Genomic DNA, 23551 nt, shown 5'->3' with positions numbered 1-23551 from the left:
ACCTACTTTATGGGAAATCGGTTCTTATCTTATTCAAGAGCCCATGCAAATATTCTTCCAATACAATATGTGGTCAGTGCATGTTTGCAAACTTCAGTTTAATTCACCACCAATAGTCACACTAACTCAGTAATTGTGGAAGCTTTCCCCCCCCTCGGCTATGGACCATTATCTTGCTCTTCATGTGATACTTATGTGACAGTTGTGCTGTTTCCCAGCTTTCATACCTAAATGTGAAATGCTGCAAAACACGTCCTTGCGCAGAAACCCACTGTAATATTTTAACATGCAAAATAAAGTATGAATTGAACATCTCTTAAATAAATAACTTTTGCTATATTATCTCTTTAGTCTTCAAGCAAAAGTGGGTGCCGCTCCCTTTAGAGGACTTTAAAACTGAGGATCAGGAAAGGCTGTGCTCTCGCAATGGCACCCGGTCACAATCAGAAACAAAGAGATCACAAAACAACAAGCGTGGCGATTACACACGCAGTAAGTCTGTGTGTTTCGAATTGTTGGTATCTTGGTATATATCTGTGGGTCTGTGCATTTGCTGATTGTTTGGCGGTGGCTCACGCTCTGATTGGCCTGCGGGGTGGGGTGACATCACAAACACGGCTACACGCCCTCGCATTCACAGCCTCTTCACACCGCGTGCCCCTCTGATCGAGAGCCACACGCCGTGCACCCAGACCCTCCTGAGCCTCACATCCTAGTCACCGTGGACCGCCGCCTCACACCCCTCGCCACCCGCACCGTCGCGTCACACCCCCTGCCGCCCGCACCGCCGCCTCACCATCTTGGTCACTGAGGACACCACCTCTCGCCGCCCGCACCGCTATCTCACACACCGCCTGCATCGCCACCTCAACATCTTGGTCACCGAGGGCCACTGCCTCACACCCCCTGCAGCCTGACCGGCACCTCCCCCCCGCCGCCCGCACCGCTGCCTCACCATCCTGGTCACCGAGGACCGCCGCCTAACACCCCCCGCCGGCCGACCGCCGCCTCACACCCCCGCCGCCCGCACTGCTGCCTCACACCACGCTGCCGCCTCACCATCCTGATCGCCGAGGACCGCTGCCTCACACCCCCTGCCTCCCGCCTCACACCCCCCGCCGCCCGCACCGCCGCCTCACCATCCTGATCAGAGGACTGCCGCCTCGCACCCCACACCGCCGCCTCACACTTTCCACATGCCCCGCCGCCTGACACCCTCCACCCACCGAGGACCGCCCGCACCGCCACCTCACACTCTCTACACGCCCCGCCGCCTGACACCCTCCACCCGCCGCGCCTCACCCGCCCCGTCACTGTACACCCACCGCACACCGCCGCCTCACACTCTCCACACGCCCGCTGCCTGACATCCTCCACCCGCCCTGCCACATCGCCCACCCTCCCCGCCGCCTCACACCCTCCAGCTGCCGCGCCTCACCTCCAGCCGCCCCACCGCCTTTAATTGTACCTATTACACATTTACATCCCGGGCAACGCAGGGTATATCCGCTGGTTGGTTATAAACATTATTGCTGCTTTAATGGGTTTTTGTTAACCGTTGTAAACATCCTACATTGATAGGTGTTGTAAATGATCTTCCAAAATCATAAGCATATAAAGCACATACTTGACTCCCAAAAGCTCTTAGTAGTTAAGAATGTGAAGTTGGAGGTTATTTGATCTCTGTTGGACTGTAAACTCTTAAGCTGTGGGGATTCATTGTGTGGATGTATATTTTGCTCTGGATGGCTCCGCAATACAGTGTCAGTAGTATGTATGAATCAATTCTGTAAGTACTGTACCCCCCCCCCCCCCTTTTTTTTAATTTTTTTTTTAAACCAATAAGTGGTATTCTCCAGCAATAATTGAAGCATTTGTAAAACACTGCAGACCTATAAATGTGGACATAAAGACGAAAAGTACAGCTACTAACATCCTCTGCAACTGGATTCATATGGCCTCAGCATGATGTATTGTGACACTGAGGTATTACAAGTGCCTGTATCGTCTATTGAATGATACATGGGGAAATTAATTAACTCTGAAATATGTTTTTTCATATTGCTGCTTGAAAAGCATAATCCAATGTGGTGTTGGTAGACTATTTTTCATGTTTTTGCAGCAATTGGCAATACTAAGGGAACCTTCAAAGACACATAGTGTATTAGAAGTAGCTGTAAAAATCTAAAATTAATCATTTGACTTTTCCAAGTACTGGCTTTAACTGTTCAAAATTGTGCAAAAATACATTGGTTATTGGTCTCTATATACGATTCATGATTTCTTGATCCGATGCAGTGAGGACTGCCATTTTTAGAGGTTTGGCACATAGCCCCCTGTTAAGTATTTACGTGTGGCAACACAAGTTACCTGCTGTGAATTACCTTCTCATCATATTAATAAAGTGACACTACCTCCTTGTGGCTTTTAATAAGTGGGAAGCACAACATCTCCAGAGCTGAACCATGTTGATTTCAGCTCCGGGGACACCCTGCTTACCGAGATACTTGCATCGGAAGGTGATGCCGGTAGCAGCCCTGCCTGGGCACAGAGAATGTCTGTTTAAAAGTCCTGTGTCTCACGGGCCAATAGGAAGCCGCAATGTCATCCCTTACGGCTTCCTCCCCGGACTGCGTGCCGCGGGATCTTTAACAGATATGAGATACCGGCAGCCCCTTTACAGGCAAGTGTCTCTGGGGTCGGGGGAAATGAACGCAGGGTTTATATATCTATATGCAATGATCTTAAATGTGGAAGATAATTGGTTGCACTCATAATGCATAAAACCCCAGGGCCGCTCCCAAACCACGCTCTCACAATGTCATCTTTGTGAAGGTTGGCGACGTGATCGAGATGACCTGGATGAAGTTTCAAGCACAACACGTGAAGGAGGCAACGTCGGAGGAAGTTTTAGGGGCCGAGGACGAGGCAGAGGACGAGCACGAGGAAGAGGCAAGCCTCACAGTATGTATTCTTTTTTTAGTCTGTTAAGAAATAGTTAAAAAAACACACACCTAATTTCTGTGACTATTTACAGATCTAGATAAAGAAAGGCTGCGACAAATAAAGCATTTCACTGATTAGTACAGGAGTGCCTGCTCTTTACACTATCTACACTTGATGCAATACATTGCATTGGAGCAGTCCACCCCACTGCCTGCTGACCTACAAAGACTTTGTATAGAGGACAGACAGTCACGGGTCTTATTTCAGTCTTAAACTTATTTTTATTGAATCAATGTTTCAGTCCTCAGTTACCTTTTACTAAACACCAACATTGAAAACCTTGGACACATTTTTAAATACTAAATAAATGGGAAACATAAAAATAAAGATCCAACATGTGTCTTAGAATCTGTAAGGATCATATGGGAAGGTAATCATGTCATAGACAGGAATCATAATGCAGAAAGTGTAATGGTAGATGGGGTTAGCAATATGGCCGTGCACACAATGCTGGACCCAACTTTGGAAGCAAGCTCAAAATAAGGGAGTTGCGTTATTACTGGAAACGGTAGTGAAAATGCATTGTGTAACAAATAACATTTAAACCGATATCAGTAAGTAGCTTGCAGGTTACATCATAAGCAAGGAATTCTTAACTTTACAAAATAGCAGAGAATATGTTACAGCCATAATAATACAACAGGGAAATGGGAATGATATAAGTGATACAGCTACCACAAGCGCTGGCTGGTGGAAACCACATATTCTAGTACAGAAGGGTAACGAATGTGATATGAGTCACACTGCTACAATATGCACTGATGGATAGTGCTGTGTGTCTATATCTATAGATAGAGATCTGTATTTATTTATATATATTAATCTGCTGTTATGTTGACATTTCTTCTGTTTCTCTCCTGTTATTGCTTTCCACTTTCTACAAAAGTACATTATGAGTATTCTCATGGATTTCGGGAGTACAGTGAAAGGACAGCGTCCCACCAACCTGAAGTTAATACAAGTATGATGTATTATTACGAGGATGGGAGTGGGGTACAGATGTATCCTGTGGATGAAACTCTACTTAAGGAGTACATCAAACGCCAGATGTAAGCATATCCTTGTTTCTTGTTGTTGTACAGTGTACTGTTCATGGTAGTCTACAACCCTGCTATAGGCCTGCCATATTTTATTTCTTATCCAGTAACGACTTGAATAAGCATGGAATTTACTGCACTATGAATGTAATTAAATAAGCCTCTAAAACAACCCATATAGTTAGGAGATTTGAGACATTAACTTGTATTTGTTATTCTCTATAGTGAGTATTACTTTAGCATGGAAAACTTGGAGCGGGACTTCTTTCTCAGGAGAAAGATGGACCTGCAGGGATTTTTACCTCTTTCTCTGATCGCCAGCTTCCATCGAGTGCAGGCTTTGACCACTGACGTTAACCTCATATGCGAGGTAAAGTAGAAACATGAATAAGGCCTTTTGTGAATTCTCACTATTCAAAAGGGTGCTTTTCGATGTATTCTGGTTGTGTGTATATGTACTGTACTTTTTCCAAGTACTATAAATTAACTGTAAGAATGGCACACTTACTCCAGCGTTCTCTGGATGTTTCCCAGACAGAAGTGAATCAGAACACATTGCTTTGTGATCCGAAATGCATTGCAGGATTCATTGTAAAAGGGTTAAGAGATTAAGTTGCATGGAGAAACAAACAAATGACCAAATGCCAGGAAGTCCATGTGTAAACACAAACGGCATGAAACCCATCTATGACTGCATTATCTGTCTTTCACTTGCATATCTCTTTTACTGAAATATAATGGGAATCTGTTTTCTGAAAGCCATAATAAAAAAAAAGGTGTATTTTGTGTGTCTATATCTATATGACTTCTAGCACTGTGATTCCCAACAGGGGGTTCACAAATGCCAAGAGGTGTCTCCATGGGGTTCAGCGGTACACCCCAGGCAGTATAGTGGGTTCCTGAATCCGTGTTGGTACTGCACACTTGGCAAGGCCCCAAACGGCAATTTGTTATTACAGCTGGAGCTTCCAAAGTCGCTCCCCACAATGCTTTGCATCCACAGCGGCAGGGCATTGTGGTGCGTGACTTTGGAAGCTCCAGCTGTAATTGACATCTGTACCACGAATGCTGTCTGCACACACTGAGGTGCAGTTTGGGGTCTTAAGCGTGTGTTACCCCCACAAACTCAGGACACTATATTCCCTGGGATCGATCAAACAGTTTTTTTTTTATCAGCAATAGTCTGAGTAGGCAGTAAAATGTGTTTAAATGGGGATTTGTGGTGGGGTGGTGGGGGGAGGACACAATTTAAAAAAGGGTTGGAAAGCCTTGTTCTAGTTTATCAGTTCCTATAGTCATTGTTATATCTCTGTTGAGTTTTTATTCATCTCTTATTTTTATTTTCAAATGCTGTGTACTGCTTTATTTTACATTCAATTTCACGTGGTCATTGCATGTCATGCCTGATGCAGCATGTTTTATTTATTGCATAGATATTGCACTGTAAAATCTTCAAGTATCAAGTGTTTTTAGTAGGGTCCTGCAGGCATTCATATACTGAATTAAAGTGTTCTTATTTCAGGCCTTAAAAGACAGTACAGTTGTGGTAATAATAGACCAAAAGATGAGGCCAAGAATGGATCCAGAGAAATGGCCAATTCCTGGTGCACCTGCACTTAGCGTTGCACACACTGACTTTTCTCAGTTCATCGAGTGTCCAGAATTTATTCCTGGAAAAGCATTGGAATCTCACAACACAGGTAGTACATATTGTTTTGCACCGCCTTCGGCTGAAACAGATACCAGTTTCAAGTATCCATAATATTCTGTTTCTCAAGTAAAGGGGTCTAATAAGAATTAACAAGCCATGCTCTCATATTTACCAAGTAACATCTTGAGGAGCTAATTATTTTCAATTATAAGCGAAAGCAGTAAAATTCCGGGCATTACTGAAATCCCTGCTCTCTGATTGGTCAGAATTCCGGGCATTATTCATTCAGTAATGCCCGGAATTTTTGACAACTTGCCAACTCGCATCAAAGCAGAGATGCAGGGGCTGGCGCTGAGAAAGAAACCGGCAAGTTTAAATCTTAACTGCAGCACCTCAGCTCCTCTCCTCACTGAGCACACTGAACACCGCAGCACAAGCAGCCTCTCTCCCCCCCCTCTCTCTCTCACAGCTGCTAGTGCTGTCAGAAGCTGCTGTGTCCCAACTGGTAACTTTGTTGCTTGCAACAAAGTAATATTTCTCACCACATCTATTGTCTGTGCTACTGTAAGGTAATTTGTATTTCATTTTATTTAGTTGTAGTTAATATCACAGTCCCCCCACTTCTCTCCCACATCCCCCCTCCACCCACCTCTCCCCCTCCATTCCCCCCCTCACCTCTTTTCTCCCCTCACGTCTCTCTCTCCCCCTCACGTCTCTCTCTCCCCCTCACGTCTCTCTCTCTCCCCCCTCACATCTCTCTCCCCCCTCACCTCTCTCCCCCCTCACCTCTCTCTCTCCCCCTCACTCCCCCCCTCACCTCACTCCCCCCTCACCTCACTCCCCCCTCACCTCACTCCCCCCCTCACCTCACTCCCCCCCTCACCTCTCTCTCCCTCCTCACCTCTCTCCCTCCTCACCTCTCTCTCTCCCATCTCACCTCTCTCTCTCCCTCCTCACCTCTCTTCCCCCCCTCACCTCTCTCTTCCCCCCCTCACCTCTCTCTTCCCCCCTCACCTCCCTCTTACCCCTCGCCTCTCTCCCCCCACCACCACTTCTCTCTTCCCCCCCCTCCTCCACCTTTTTTCCCCCCTCACTTCTCTCTTCCCCCTCACCTCTCTTCCCCCTCACCTCTCTTCCCACTCACCTCTCTTCCCCCTCACCTCTCTTCCCCCTCACCCCTCTAAACCCCCACTGCCCTCCCTCTTCTCGCCCCTCGCCTCCCTCTTCCCCCCCCCTCGCCTCCCTCTTCCCCTGCCTCGCCTCCCTCTTCCCCCCCCTCGCCTCCCTCTTCCCCCCCCCTCGCCTCCCTCTTCCCCCCCCTCGCCTCCCTCTTCCCCCCCTCGCCTCCCTCTTCCCCCCCTCGCCTCCCTCTTCCCCCCCTCGCCTCCCTCTTCCCCCCCTCGCCTCCCTCTTCCCCCCCCTCGCCTCCCTCTTCCCCCCCCTCGCCTCCCTCTTCCCCCCCCTCGCCTCCCTCTTCCCCCCCCTCGCCTCCCTCTTCCCCCCCTCGCCTCCCTCTTCCCCCCCTCGCCTCCCTCTTCCCCCCTCGCCTCCCTCTTACCCCCCCTCGCCTCCCTCTTACCCCCCCCTCGCCTCCCTCTTACCCCCCCTCGCCTCCCTCTTACCCCCCCTCACCCATCTCCCCCCACCACCACTTCTCTCTTCCCCCCCTCCTTCACTGCTCTCTTCCCCCCCCTCCTTCACTTCTCTCTTCCCCCCCCCTCCTTTACTTCTCTCTTCCCCCCCCTTCACTTCTCTCTCCCCCCTCCTTCTACACCTCTCTTCCCCCCCCCCCCCCTACACCTCTCTCTCTCTCTCTCGCCCCTCAGCCCTCTCATCTTCTACTTTATTACTTTTTCCTACACAGGTGTACATACACTGATAAAAATCAATGACTACAAAAATGTATCTTTTTTTATGAAAAATTAAAAAAATAGCCTACATTTAGCCTATAATAGTAATAATCCCCTCAGAACAGGGCATTACTGGCCAATAATGCCCTGGCTTCGCCTCGGGCCTTCAACTCTTCCAGCCAGGGCATTATTGGCCAGTAATGCCCTGTTCTGAGGGGATTATTACTTAAGTGCAGTCTTTTGCATTGGTGTTTTACAGTAGGCATGTGATATTACTCCTTTATGCTGTTGAATAAAATTGAGTTTCCACTATTGGCAGGGCACACATTGGCAATCAGCTGTTTTGGCTAATATCCGTAGGTGGCCAATGAAAAATGCACTGATGATGGAAGGGAGAGATCGGAAGAGCTTTTTCTTGTAGGCATCAAAATCAAATTAGAAGAACACTTCGATTTTGTGATGTCCAAAAAATGTGTGCAGAGAGAGAGACTTGTAAAGCAGGCCGAATTCAAGAACATGGCACATTTAGTAAAAGAACATTGTGGTGGGAGTGGGGAGGAACCAGCACTTATCAGCGAGTCATTTGTGCATCCTTCCAGTTGCTGTGACTGAACCTATGCTAAATCATGTGTGTAGGGACTGACCAGGGCTGCACTGAGAGCAATGCAGGCGATTTATATAGGGAATAATATTTTGCTTAATTAACTTTGTAGCTAATTTTAGTGGGTTTTGCTATGCTCTTATGGATGACCAAGAAATAATGAAGAGCTGTGTTTTATTTAATCAGTTTCATTAATCACACCCACCCTCGGTGGTATTGAAAGCAGCATTTCACGTTTTATCCAGGTTTCATAAACCTTGGCTTATACTGCTACAAATACGTGCGTATTTTATTGGATCACATAAGACCCTCGATACAAAAGTAACGCACCGATGCGTTTCGGGCTAGCACGCTCTTTATCAAGGGTGTGATAAAGGGCGTGCTAGCCCAAAACGCGTAGGTGCATTACTTTTGTATCGAGGGTTTTATGTGATCCAATAAAATTAATGTAATTTTACCTATGTGAGCCTCCTCCTTATATATTTTTGGCAGTGCTCTGCCTTGTTCCTATTTTTGCCTGTTCTTCAGAAGTACAGTGTAATCCACAGTATATTGTGTGGCACTGTCAAGGTCACACAAGTGATTCATTAGAGCTGGTTGCGGTATATTGCGACTTGGCTCTTCCTCTAGCTTCACATAAGTTTTATTCTGTTTTAAGTGTGTGAGAAAAGGTACATTAAATGCATTCAGCTTACAGATGTTACAAATACTTGCCTCACATTTAGTTTGTGGAGCTTCTTCTGGAAGTATTTAAACAGCAAGTGGAAAAAGAAAAATCCCCTCCTCTAGCCTTAAGCAAATAAGCATGTAATTGCTGCTCACTTTCATCTTCTAAAAGAACATAACATCGTAAATCCTAAAATGCTGCTTTTGTGCATTAAAGGAGCAATCCAAGCAATATCCTACATGTGTTTTTTTTTAATCGGTTCTGTAGTTTTAGATAATACCTCTCCCCATTTCTTTTTTTAAATTCAACTCTTAAGGCCATTTTTAATGAGTTTTAATATAAGAATAATCATTTGATTTCTATAGAAGGTTTTAAACACTTTCCCAGCAATGCAATGATAATTTGTTGCCAATATTCCCAGCAGTTTGAGCTGCAAACTGTAACAATAGATAATGTCACCTAAGCAATATAAGAATACATTGTTGCTGCTGAGTTAGGCTGCGATTATAGTGGTGCTGGGCGCCGCCAAAACAAATTAATGTTGTCCAATCAGCGCACACATATTGCACGCGTCCAAGCGCGCAATTTTTTGAAAATACATTTGTAATTGTTCTTGGCGCGCGAGCGGCGAACCGCTCACATGACGCCACGCCTCCGTCGCCTCCCAATGCCTCCAGTGCAGGTTGTGTGTGCGCGTGACATCATGCGGTCGCACGCCTGACGCCAGTATAATCACGGAATTACACTGACTGAAGGACTGATTGAAACTGAAAAGCAGCTATTGTGTGAACCTGGGGAAGCAGGATCTTTGCTGGTCGATCATGGGAGAATGAATTGATCGGCAGCTTAGGCAATTTCATTTTCAATAAATGTAATCAAAGGCTGTATATATTAAAAAAAAAAAAGTTTTTTATTTAGTTTAAGATGCTTGGATTGCTTCTTTAAATAAGATGCTTCTCCATTGTATGGTTTTTGTGGACAATGGTTATATGGCATCAGAGGCATGTAGAAACATTTTGGATTTATTAATTGCTTTAGATTTGTTGAAATTGTCATTGTAATTTTGTATTTTGGAGGTTCCTCAAATCCCATAATTTCTGTAATTTCTAGAAGTGTATTCATTTTAGTGGCTATTTACTTACTAAACTAAAATCTCGTCCTCACAATTTTAGAGTCTGCACCAAATTCTCCAAGGCAAGGAAGCTCTCTCTTTCAGGGTGGAAGCAAAGAGCCAAGCAATTTACAAACCATGTCAAAAGGCCTCTCCACAAGCTTGCCAGAGCTGGAATTTGAGGCGTGGATAGAAGTTAAAAGGAGACATCGGACATCCCCTGTCAAACCAAAAGTAATGTGGCCACTAAAAAAATATTTGCGTTTTGTTTATTGTAATAGTTTGAATTTTGATCAAATATATGAGCGCACCCGTATTGCTTACAGATTCCATTCCAATATTGCTGTCTTGTAGTTGCTGAAAAATTGCAGGTGGGTAATATAGTGAGGACTTAGTGATAAATAAAGCGTAATCTGCACTAATCCAAAGAAAACTCTGGGTACATCCAACATTTGATTTGTGCATTTCATGTAAAATGGATGAAATCTGGTTCATAAAACGGTACACCAGTTAATATCCAGCCAGAAGAGCGCATGGATAATTGCTCCGCATTAAACTTTGGCTGCAATTTTTTGCATGTGTTTAATAGACAACTTGAATTAAGTAAACCATCGACATTTTAGCCAATAGTCTACCAGAACTACACAAATTTAAATAAACTGACCAACAACAAATAACCAAAGTATTTTATCTAAACAAGGTTTATCACACACAAATAGATCATAAACATCAGTTTTCTCTACATTTTCCTACATTACATGTTGCTTAACCACGTTGACCCGAGGACCTCTTGCCTCCCGAGGTAATAACATCTGAAGTGCCTGCCGGTAAATGACTTCACCTGGGCACAGAAAATGTTTAAAGGTCACTCTGATCAATAGTAACATAATTCCTTCTGGCTTCCTATTGGTCCGCATGACATGGACCTTTAAATAGCAATGAGATACCGACATAACCTTCACATGTGAGTATCTCGGATAGAAGGGGGTCCCTGGAGTTAAAATTAACGTGAACCCCCTGTTTCGCCCGCATGTGTTTAATAATAATAAATATATATATAATTTTATTATCATTATTAACACACGCGAGCGAAACGGGGTTCACGGGACCCCCTTCTATCCGAGATACTTACATGTGATGGTTATGTCGGTATCTCATTGCTATTTAAAGGTCCATGTTATGCGGACCAATAGGAAGACAGAAGGGATTATGTATTAGGAATTAGGAATATATAAAAAAAACTTTTCCCAATCTTGAAATTGGTCAAAATTGACCGTGTAATCCTGCAGCTGGAGTAGAGATGGGGTTATCCTGACCCCCAGATTCTAGTTTCTCCTGTTCTCATACATGAGGTTACAATCTCCGTCTGACTCCTTTTTCACATATATATATATATATGGTGTGTTTGGATTCTGAGCTTACTGGGGCTGTGTGCATTTGCGAGCTTGGTTCATAGCCTAGTGTTAGCTTCGCCTGCACTGTGGAGAAGTCACTTGACTCGGGCACCAACAATTGGGAGTGTAAGCTCTCACAGGCACAAACTCCTGGTGCCTGCAAAGTTCTATATACCGCACTGTGTGCACTGTCCGCTCCATTTGAGGGAAAATATATCAATATTAACCTGTTTCCGTGTGCTATAAAAACATGTTAGATGATTTGAATTTACCCTCTGCTCATTCGTTAAACTGGGTCTGCCTTGACGTGGCTTGCAGGCTTACGATGCTTTGGCCAAAGGGCTAAACTAAATGACCCTTTTTCAAGAGAATATATAAGTATTTTACTGTGTTTTTTTTGTCATATTGGATGTAGCATTGGGCTTCTCTGTCGCTTGTTGTATACATTTGCCACGCTCAATAGCTCTCCTTTTTGACACTTTTATATACATATATATTTTGTGAGGGCTCAAGGTTTCCTAAAATGAGTTTGCTGGGGTTCTGTGTGTTGTTTGTTAACTTATGTTCAGCTGTCTCAGCTGTTGGAGGTTAGTGGCTCCTCCTTCCAAGGGTTTAAGCCCGCCCCACTTCCCAAGTCAGCAGGTCTTTTTCATTCTACTGGATATAGATCCAATATTGGTCTTTCTCCCTCCTATTAGAGGTACATGAGAACTTTAATTCTAATAGAGGTATATTAGTATGTTATCTGGTAGTGTTAGGACCTGCAAATTGGGTCTGCCTTGACGTGGCTTGCAGGCTTACGATACTTTGCCCAAAGGGTTAAACTAAATTACCCTTTTTCAAGAGAATATATATATAAGTATTTTACTGTGTATTTTTGTCATATTGGATGTAGCATTTATACTTTTCTGTCGCTTGTTGTATTTATTAAAGTTTGAAATACTGTACAAATTGTTTAAGGCCATAGAACTTCTTGTTGGCTTCATTGTGCAATATAAAATTGAACTAGACAATAGCTTTTCCTGAACGATGATTGCATGTGTTACCTTATTTTTAACTGTACAATGCAATCAATCACTATTGTTCAGTTAGAAATACAGTTATTCATGTATGAAGAGTTCTGAGAATTGTAATAAAAATTCTTTTTGTTGTAAGTTGATGGACTATTTTGATGACATCATAGAATCATTTGTGATGTATGAAGCCAAAGGGGAGAAATTCTGACAGGGAAAAAATGCTCTCTCGTAGAATTAATGTCATTTACCACTACTGTTTTCTGACAATGGTATTGTTGTGTAATCTCCATTACACGTTTTTTTTTATATAAGTTCTATTTCCTCTTTCTATAAAGGAAGAGGAGATTCCCACCCCTCATTCAATCCCCAAACCACAAGTATCTGAAGAAAAAGAACAAGAGCAAGAAGAGTTGGACTTCATGTTTGATGAAGAGATTCAGCACATGCAAGGTCGCAAAAACACCTTCACGGACTGGTCGGACGACGACAACGACTCCGATAATGAAATTGATGACAAAGACCTAAATAAGATTTTAATTGTGACACAGACACCGCCTCATCTGAGAAAACATCCCGGTGGAGATCGCACTGGAAATCATATCTCTCGGGCAAAAATGACTTCTGAACTTGGCAAGGTTATTAATGATGGACTTTACTATTATGAGCAGGATCTATGGATGGTTGAAGGTGAACAAGAATATCTAACAACAAAGGTATGCTTGTTATTAAATTGGACAGCCTCTTTCTATTAGGAATATGTATATTTCAACATACAGTATCATTGGAGAATGCATAGACAAAACTATTAGGTACTATACATGTAGCTCAATGTACTTTAAGCACCGGGAATTAATAACTGAATTGTTCCTGGAAAAGTGTAGGTTGTCTTTGAATGGACCAACATGAGTTTTTCAGATACTAAATTATAGTTTGTATACCTTCAAATCTTTATGGTAACTTTACCTACACTATTAATTGTTGATAAATATAAGATTATTAGATAAATGTTGGCGGGTTTGTGAAATGACATGTTTGTGACGTGAGTCCATGATCAAATGGTGAAGGGTCTGCGCATTAAACCGCAAAACCACATTGGAGACAAAGCATGAGATTACAGAATGAACTATTGAGTTTTGTAAATATTGCCATCCACATAAAAAGAAATCCAGGAAAATGTATTTATTGGAGGGGTCTGTTTTGTGTAAGCAGGTCTTGTCTATTTATTTTTTTAAGTTAATTTAGACTGTCGTGCTAATGTGGTAAATGTTCCTTTCAAATCTGTGCAACGCAAGGAATAATATGGAACCAGGATTTCCACAGACAAAGTCCTACTTTATGTAATAAATTGTAATGTAGCCAACATCTTGACCTAAGGTAAAGGCGCATGCTATCCTTGTCTGCTGATTGGACGCTTTACATGTGCATTGCAGATCTTTAGTCACGTTTATCTTTTCTTTTCAACATCAGCAAGAAATAGAAAATTTCAGGAAGCTGAATGTAATCAGTAAAGAAGAGTTTGACAACCTCGTACCGGAGTCCCAAGTTCTTGCAGAGTCTCCACCAAGCTTCCCTAATTGCCAACAAGGTAGACACTGGTGTTCACATGTTAGTTTTCAGCAGAATCTCTCGCTTTATATGGTCACCATTTTAATGTATGGAGATAAATACTTATATTTCTTGTGTTCTAAAAAAACAACATATTTGGCTTTTATACATTCGAATTTCTGCCCTTTTAGTTTCTGTTCATTCAAAGGAGTTCTAGCAGATCTTTGTTTGTTTTTCCCTCTTGGCTATGATAGTCTGTCTGACAGACAACAGATTGCTGCAGGTGCCTGTTTGTAGTTGCAGAGGTCGGATCAATTAAACAAAAGTAGTTTCCGAATACAGAGTGGAGCTTTGGCAGCTCTGGGTGGGGATACAAACAGTGATGTGACTTTAAAGACAAACCAGCATAGAACAGCCAAAATAATAGGGCATTAAAAAGTCAAATGTTTTCTATTGTTGCGGAATATTTTCACCAAAAAAGCCTTTTTCTCTACACCATTATTATTCCCTTTGTCTCTAGTGTCCCTATCATTGTATTTAAAAAGGTTTTTTATATTTTCCATCAATTGGATCTCTTTAGGTTTTGTTGTTTTTCTCCCCCCCATCCTAAACGTTTGTTTGATTTGTGTTTAATGTTCCCAGTAGAGGAATTGCTGCCACTTTTTGCACTTGGGCTATAAGGGGTTAAGAAGATTTAAAATATGAAACAAGCCAAGGAAAGCATTTTCACATTTGAGATGCCTCTGTAAAATGAACATGTGAGCACTGTTGGCCTGTCCTCTTGAAACTGCTTACAAAAAGGGCACAAGTCATTATGAAATAATAGCTGCATGCCTAATCTATCACAACAATGTTTCCCTTGTATCAAGTTTTGTAATAAAACTTCCTGTATTTCATTTTTACACATTTAACGAGATTGTTTCCATGATTATTTCCTTTTCCAAATCATAAGCCAAATTGTCTTTGGTATGTCTGCTGTAGCCAATTCTTGGTTAGGTAGCACTGTATATGAAACATAAGGAGAGAAAAGAATTAGATGTTGGGAAAGCCTAAAAGATTTATATCTGACCATTGGTTCTTTCCAGATGCCACAGCCTCTGTGATTTCACGCTCCCTTCCAACCGATGTGCCGAACTCGCCAATGGCTTACCCTCCAAGAACACCAAAAACACCTCGTACTCCACGCTTGCAAGATCCCAGCAAAACACCAAGGTTTTACCCTGTTGTGAAAGAAGCAAAATCCATTGATATGCAGGTAAAGTTTACAGTCCATGTGCATTTCATTTAACCTCATGTTTAGCGATTTGTTTTAGCTGTTCATTGTATAAAGCAACGAAAGAAATGTAACCAATTATCCTCCTGTATAGCATTTGTTTTGACAAGCTATGTCTTGACCTTGCTTTGAGCACTAGAGGATGTGTATAATGTATACATCTGGTAGTCACAACACGGCTGTGACTTCACATGACTTCATAATGCTTTTAAGAATAATGGGAAACTGTAGGAGTTTTTTTTCTTTTTCCCCTCCTTAATCTTGTCAGCTGGACAGACGTGATTCCCATGGCCTGTTGTAATAAAATAATCAAACATCACTTCTTTAATTGCAGACTCCAAGAAAGCGGAAAACCCGACACAGTTCAAATCCACCTCTGGAGTGTCATGTTGGTTGGGTGATGGATTCCAGAGAACACAGACCTCGAACCTCCTCAGTCAGGTGAGCCTGTACTTGAGCAGGGTGTAAATGGTGGACTTTTCTGATGTCAAAGAACTGGGGGAGATGGAGAATTTGGGTAACTAATTAAAAAAAGATTCTAAAAACACTTGGGATTATCAAAAAGTTAAAAGAAACAATCCCATGTCAACTTGAATTTACAAAGAGTCTCTACAAGAAGACTCCGCCTTTTCTTATCACCATAACCTAGAATGCTGTTAGACGGAAGGATCTAGCTATGTGCCATAATCGGCTTTCAGGGACACACATTTGGGGTATTCTGGTTCGAGCAAAAAACATTATAGTGTGGGGAAGGTGTACTATACATTTTGTAAGCATACATTTATAGATGACACAGACTTTGGTGTATTTAGTTTGTAGCTTATTTAAAGGTACAATGAATAAGATACTTGTATTTTGTACATTGGTATGTTTTATGGACTGGAACAAGGCTGAATTTCAGTTAATTCTTACCCAAAGGGTTTTTGAACATGGTAGAAAAAGTATTATTGCAGCCTGTATACAAGATGCAGCCCTTTTTTGAAGACCAATCAATAGCAGTGACATGTTTAATGGGAATGTTTCAATGTATTTACTAGCATATTTGTTTTCAGATAATTTGCAAACCTGTTCAGTAGCAAACGGCCCTCCCCAACATAATTCATTGTCTGGTTGACTGTTGCAGTAAACTACATTTTCTCTTTCTATTTCCACATGTATCCGAAAACAGGGTCTCTGAGCTTCAGCAAAAATGAGATTTGCAATTTATAGAAGCTTGTTTAAATGTGAAATTGCAGCTTTGTTGTTAAGACTTTAGCAGCTATTTTGGGAAGGACAAAAAAAAAAAAAGTAAACCTTTTTGATGTTACCTAGACGTTTTCCAGAATAACTAAACACAGGAAGACTTTGGGTTAAGTGATCCAAATGCTCACTATTTGCACAAACAACTGTGCTGATTGTTTGAATCATTGATCTGTTGTTCCTAAAACTGCAGTACATGGTTTTTCTTTTCCCTATAATTCCAAATGTGGAACTTTGTGATCCCTTCTGTTTTTTTTTTTCTAATCATCCTCGCATGATTAGGACAAGAAGCAGCATTTTCTAGACGTAGCTTAACATAGCAAAGGGCACAGAGGTTGAGCTAGCTTTATTTTTCTGTGGAGTAAAAATACTCCTCTAAAAATTCTAGATAAATACATGGAGGGAGAGATTACGCACGCGTCTCCTGTTTAAAATATTTACTAATACTTTTAAGACACTTTTTTGTTTCGATGCATACATTGGACTGCACATTTTAAATCTCCCCTTTCCAAGTTGAAGCTTCTTGTCGCAATGTATGTAATATTTCTGTATGTGATATGATCACTAGTTTAAAACAGGTGTTGTTTCCTTTGTGTCCATTTACAAAATCATTTGTTTTGCAGCAGTTCAAATGCTTCCCCCTCAGAAAGTGCCCCACTTGTAGGAAGCTATAGCTGCACGCCTAACTCTCTGCCAAAGTTTCAACATCCGTCTCATGAACTTTTAAAAGAAAATGGATTTACACAGCAAGTGTACCACAAATATCGGCGGAGGTGCCTGAATGGTAAGAAGGAAACAAACTTGTAGAGTTATGCCTTTTAGTGGTCCTGTAAGAAAAGAAATATGATGTAAGTTGGCTGAGATTAGACCTTTCTAATGGACTGACATAAGAGGTCTTCATAAATGAAATTATAGTTGTAAACACCATAGGTCTTCATGTACTGTATACTGTTTCTGTGTACTTGTTCTTCATGTGTTCTTGTAAGTGACCACAAAAGCTCGTGTTCAGATATGGCAATATCAATATGCAATAATGTGATTTGAACATCGATTAAAAGATGGTACTTTTCCTGACCTATTCATTCAGTAAGTAACCAAAAACGGCAAAGCCAATTCAGATGCTAAAACTATGCACAAAGGGGGAAAAAAAATCTTCGTTATAGAGAACAGAAAGTTAGCTTCCCTGTGTGGACACCTGACACCTTCCATCTACTGAAAATGTATATTGTAGCTATGCAATCAAATTGTTTATTGCATAGCAGATCAGATGCATTGTAATGAACTCCAACCCTCTCAATACTGTTACTGAGATAGGGAAATATTTTTGTTCTACAAGTGACCTATCAGATGACCTTGTATGTTCGTCAGGCCAGTAGTCGGTCACCTTTGTCTCTCCAGCGGTCAGACAAAGGAGCTTCCCCTTCATTTACTGATTTTTGTTATTTGTTAACCATGTAAGACTTGAGCTCCCCCAAAAGACAGATGACTGAATAACAGCTCTTTACGGATTTGGTGTTGCATTCTATTTTAAATTGTAGAAGAGTGCCTGCTGAATTATATACACCGTTTACCCACTGACAGTTATTGGTAGTAGAATCTATAAACATCGAATAACACTAGTGTAATTTTTTTTAGAGTTAATCAATTTGTTTGATTGAAGCCCAAATTACTGGTTATATTAGTCTTACTATACTTAAAATTGGCAAATGCTGATTTGGATCCAACAGATTTCTTTTTTCCTATCCTCAGAGAGAAAACGATTAGGGATCGGGCAGTCCCCAGAGATGAACACGCTCTTCCGTTTCTGGTCCTTCTTTCTCCGAGATCACTTTAACAAAAAAATGTATGAGGAGTTTAAACAGCTTGCAGTGGAAGAAGCCAAAGTCAACTACAGGTAAGAGATTTTACTGTACAGGTTTAGTCCCAGTACATTTCCCTGCCCTGGATCTCGGTGTTTAACATTTCTTGCTGCTTACCTTGAACACTGCCTTTGTATGGTCAATTTTGTTATGAAATAAACACAAAAACAATACGCTTGTACAATGCTGAACCAAATGTCAGATCTGGAGTGAGCAATTCAGAAGGTGCTTCACCGGCACAGCCAATTTTTCTAGGCCAAGTTACAAAGCACCCAGTGATCCATGTGTTTACATAATATCGGCACTCGGTGAATCAAATGTTTTTACAATGTACGATGATTAAAACTGACAATTTATTAAGGACTGTCCTCCAAATGGTACTAAAGGTTGATATTAACACACACAAGACGGCAGCTTTCTATAAGCACATCCGTCTTTTTGGAACATTTGAGCAAGTTAAATACATATAAAAACATTTGTTTGGCAAATGGTTTGTATGCATTTTCCTACCTCGCAGTCAATTTTTTTTATACTGGACACCATCGATGCTTTGAAATCTCTTAAACAGAAGATGAAAAAAGCATCATGTGAACTAGACTGTGTCAGCATCGCACCACTTAACACTAGTAATTTCCTTATCTGGTTTTCAATATGTCACTTCTAGGTATGGGTTGGAGTGCCTATTCCGGTTTTATAGCTATGGACTGGAAAATAAATTCAGACCAGAGATATTCAAGGACTTCCAGAATGAAACTATACAGGATTATGAAGCTGGTAATGTATTAACCTAGAGATGGGGAAAAGATTTAACATTTTGGTTTCTTTCTCTGATTTGATCATCTTTATTTCCTGTACAATTAGGTCAGCTTTATGGGCTGGAGAAGTTCTGGGCCTACCTGAAGTACTCACAAACTAAGAACGTGCCTGTTGACCCCAAATTACAGAACTACCTATACAGGTTTAAGAGGCTTGAAGACTTTAGAGTCGATGTAAGTTTGAATTGTTAATACAGTGATTTACAATACATAGCAAAGTCTCCTTATACAGGTTTATTTTTGCCTTCATTACATTGAATACATTTCTGCACATTTCCAACATTGGCCACATCCTCACAAGTTGTTATACTCCGAATACTTTTGCAACAGGTCTGTATTTGTAACCTGTTCCTCATGTCACTCTGCCCAGTGTGAATTAATAGTTTGTAGAATTGAGAAATGCTCAGCATCTTTTCTCTCAGCTTTCTGAATCATGATGGATGCGGCACGATATAAAAAATGTACAATGCACCACCTGCAAAAAATAAATAAGCTGTTCCTGCAAAGAACCCATTTTGGAAAATTGCATGGTGAAAATTTCCAAAGTAAATCATAACCAAACATTGTGATAGTTTTGCAACACTATGAAAAGGATGTGCAACAAAGCATCTTGGAAAAAAAAAAAAAATATATATATATATATATATATATTTATATATATATATATATATCTGCTTTACCGCTACTGAATTATCCAGAAGCACATTTATTCTAATGCATTTCTGGTCCCTCAAGTACATTGTGTTCTGAATGTGTTACAGCCTCCAATTGCCGAGGAATCTGGACCGAAGAGACACACCTCCACTTCTGCAAGTGAGGACACGGGCCGCCAAAGGCATCGTTCAGGTTCCTCTAAGACGACCCATACTACTAAACCCTCAGCTACCAGCCATTCTCGGGTTCCTTCAGACTTTCCTCCCAAAGTGAAGACGTTGCCGGCAAAACCCAGTGGCAACTCCACGCAGGACTGTGCTGCCTCAAACCAGCCCATAGCAGGGCTGCTGGAGAAATAGACTCATGAACGTTTTACTAACCAATTTTACAGCAGTATTGAAGCTCAAGGAACCTCAGAGGCAACTGTGAAGGCTTTAACACCAAAAGCAAGGAATGCATTTTCTGTTTTGACAGCCAAGTTTAAAAATGTGTCCACCCATTTCTGATGTGATGCATCTTTTGTTGGGATCTTCCTGAGGTGTGGTTTACAAAATTAACATTCCTAAAGAATATGCAAAAAAAAAAAAAAAAAACTGGATGCCTTAAATTTTAACATAGCTTGAGAAATAATTTTCTCTAAAAGTTTGTGCTTCCTCCACCTACTATCATTACCAACTAGTATATATAATTATAAAAATAAACAATCATTTGATGCTTAGAAATGTATGCTAATACTGTAGTAAAGATTCTGTGTAGTAGAAGTCTCCCATCCACCTTAACCTTGCATTTTAAAGTTTTTGTAGCTATACTAGGTTAGGCATAGGCTGCTTCCCACAGACTGTTGTAAGAGTTCTTGGTAAACCACAGCTAATCAAACTCTTGGGGTTTTTTTTTTTTTTTTTATGACTTCAGCAGATGTATATCGGGGTTCTGTGTGAATATTTACTAGGAAAATGCTTGCACTGTTTAAACATTTAACATCTTTCATTGAGTGGAAGCAGGTAAAAAAAAAAATTCATGTATTTTTGTGGATGTTCAAAAAAAAAAATGAAGTCTATTTTTTTACATTTCAAATGCATAGTCAACTGAAAATTATCATTTTTACACAAAATGGCATTTCAATCAATTCACTTTAACCTTTATTAAAAGCACATGTAAGACTTATTTAAAAAAAACAGTATTAATACATCTTTACTGTATTTTTGAGTAACTTTGTAAAAAGATTGTCTTAATTGTATCCCATTGTAATAGCAAATCAGTTTATTTTGTAAAGGTGGTTTTTTTTTTTTCTGACTCAATGATACCTGGAAAGGGATGTTAAATTCTCTGTATCCTGGCTTATGAGCATGAGGGAGCACCTACATTTACAGGATATCAGTATGGTACGTCATTTGTTTTTAACTTAGCAATAAACCTATTGACGTATCATTGTTTGGAAATGGGGAATCAAATTATCGTTCCATGTTAGCTGCATTATACTTCGTCTTCTGAAGATCTCGACTATTATATTTTTAACCCAAGCGTCTTCATACTCACTAAAATGATGCACATGTAAATTTGAATTTAAGCTGTATATACAGTAGTTACATGTAGGACTTTGCAATGTGTGCATATTATACAGTAGTGTAATTTGTGGCAAATTTTCTAAAAATAAAATATTTTATTTTATTTAAAACATGCCAAAGAAGTTGGGCATGTCTGTGAAGAGGTAGTGATTTTTTTTTGTTATGCACTTTATTGGCAATTTTGTTGGTGGCCTGGAATGATTTGAAGCAGGTTTGAAATTACCCTTCTTTAAACAGATTTAAAATAGATTTCCTTTTGTCAGGTAGCTTTCCTCTACATCAGCGGTGTGCAAACTGGGGGGGGGGGGGGGGGGGCATGCCCCCTGAAATTGTCTGCGTGGTTCCCGAAGGCCTCTAAACTGCACTTACCTTGGCTCAGGGTTGTGGTGATGTTGCCATGGCAACGTGACATTGTTGGCATGTTGAATGCCAGAGCCGAGGTAAGGGGCATGCCACGCGTGGAGAGGGGGACAGCCAGCAGGGGGGCGTAGGGAAAACAGATTGCGCACCCCTGGCTCTACATTATGCCCACTTACTATCCATTTATACAACCATGTTCCACCATGTTCTCAATTTTAGGATCTACTTAAAAGGTCACTGCTTACTTCTGTCATAAGTTCTCTCAATGATACTAAAATATGAATCTAGAACATTTTAGCTCTGCTTTTACAGTTAAAATGCCCGCTAAGCAGTAGTTCGGTGAAACTGCTCACATTTTAGACAGGTTATAATCAGCTAATTATAATGCCCTGGTTTGTAACCACTTTTCAGTGGCAAGGTAAGAACTTAGTCAAATAAATAATTAAATAAAAATAGACAGCCAAGTACTCTGAAAAATATCCACGGTTTACAAAAACATCAATTGAGATTGTGCTGGCCGATTTCAGTGTTATTCTTGCCTGGACACCTAATGGGTATAGCACTGTTAATCCAAATGCAAAATTTAGGCAACAATATAAGAATTAATGTGATTAATTCCTCAATTATAAATATCATTGCTACTTATTGTATCATTTGTAATCCTGTCTTAAATACAGTCCTGGTAGGCTCTACCTAGCCTAATCTGTTGCTTGGTTTAATTTATTTGTTCTAATGTATGTCCTAAACCATAATTACTGTTCCATCTCTCAGTAATGTATAGGTGGGAGGGAGGCCATGCACTGGTTATTTTCAACACACTACACACTCCTTCCAAAGGATCAGGGGAGCATAGGGCAGTAGCATATAAAAATGCAGAACAGGCAATAGTTCAAAAACATACAAAAATGTTTGCAGCAGGATCTGAAGAAATCTTATGGAATGATTACTCTAATTTTATAAAAATAAACTTGCATATTCACACAAATGGCGATGGGTCCTTGATGATCCAGGTGAAGGAATAGGATCTCAAGAGAAACGACAAATTGCAAATAAGATTTTCAGATCCTGCTGCCAGCATTGTTGTACTATTGCCTGTTTTTTCTGCCACCGCCCGCCCCCCTGATCTTTTGGAAGAATCTCATCTGTACCCAGGAACTTGGAAATTAGTTCCTTTTTGGGGGTTTGAGTGAAGGGTTTTGGGGTGTGTTCACATATCACTTTAAATATCTATTGACCTAATCACAGTAATTATTACCAAGTCACAATTAATTGTTTTACATTTTTCATATATTATTTAGGTTGGGCACTGCACACTAGAGTAACTTTACACAAATATACATTACAGTATATTCAGTGAATGTCAATACCTGGGAGCACCAAACTTAGACACTTGTTTCACATTGTCATCAACATAACCTGAGAACACTATTTGCATGTTTTAGATCTGTGAGTAAATGCATGTTATCAGAGGGAGTGTTTAGTGCAGCTGGTGCAATCATAAGCAAACTCTGGCCTAAACCGTTATATGGTAGCACGTGGAAAGGACGAATAAACATCTAATGCCTCAGAAAAATACACCGCTCTACCCAGCATTCAAGAGGCTCATTAGTGGACTAATTCAAATTACTTAGACCAGGAATGCGCAAAGATTTGGCCCTGCACTCCCCTGCCTGCTCAGTCCCAGTACTCGCGCCCCCCAGTATCCAGCATCAAATGACCCCGCAGTGTTATCTGATGTCACCATGGCAACGTGTCATCACATGACCGCAGGTCACCCGAAGTGATTGGAGAGAAGGTAAGTAACACCCAAGCCTTATGCACTCATCGGCATTTCATTTATTAAATGCTTTGGGAGAAGAGTGCCCTCTTTTCTCTGCCTTGCTCTTCTCCTCTCCCCCCCCAAAAAAA

The 23551-nt window shown here is 41.1% G+C and overlaps 1 protein-coding gene across 2 annotated transcripts in view; it reads left to right on the top strand.

Annotated features, from left to right (window-relative positions):
* LARP1B (La ribonucleoprotein 1B) overlaps positions 1-21396 on the top strand; it is a 55831-nt gene extending 34435 nt beyond the window's left edge. The window contains exons 5-19 of one of the 2 annotated variants that reach the window (XM_075615424.1): positions 352-492; positions 2836-2964; positions 3893-4055; positions 4269-4413; positions 5566-5743; positions 9985-10157; positions 12669-13046; positions 13801-13918; positions 14964-15133; positions 15486-15592; positions 17014-17174; positions 18140-18284; positions 18914-19023; positions 19111-19238; positions 19826-21396. In XM_075615424.1, coding sequence (XP_075471539.1) covers positions 352-492; positions 2836-2964; positions 3893-4055; positions 4269-4413; positions 5566-5743; positions 9985-10157; positions 12669-13046; positions 13801-13918; positions 14964-15133; positions 15486-15592; positions 17014-17174; positions 18140-18284; positions 18914-19023; positions 19111-19238; positions 19826-20077 — 2498 coding nt within the window. In that variant the 3' untranslated portion in view covers positions 20078-21396. The remainder of the gene's footprint in view (positions 1-351; positions 493-2835; positions 2965-3892; positions 4056-4268; positions 4414-5565; positions 5744-9984; positions 10158-12668; positions 13047-13800; positions 13919-14963; positions 15134-15485; positions 15593-17013; positions 17175-18139; positions 18285-18913; positions 19024-19110; positions 19239-19825) is intronic. The other variant, XR_012803960.1, reaches the window with a different exon arrangement.
* The last annotated feature ends 2155 nt before the right edge of the window (positions 21397-23551 follow it).

Source organism: Ascaphus truei, chromosome 1 (genome assembly GCF_040206685.1).
Source record: "Ascaphus truei isolate aAscTru1 chromosome 1, aAscTru1.hap1, whole genome shotgun sequence".
In the NCBI taxonomy this organism is placed as follows: domain Eukaryota; kingdom Metazoa; phylum Chordata; class Amphibia; order Anura; family Ascaphidae; genus Ascaphus; species Ascaphus truei.
This window is presented reverse-complemented; position numbering and strand designations above follow the sequence as displayed.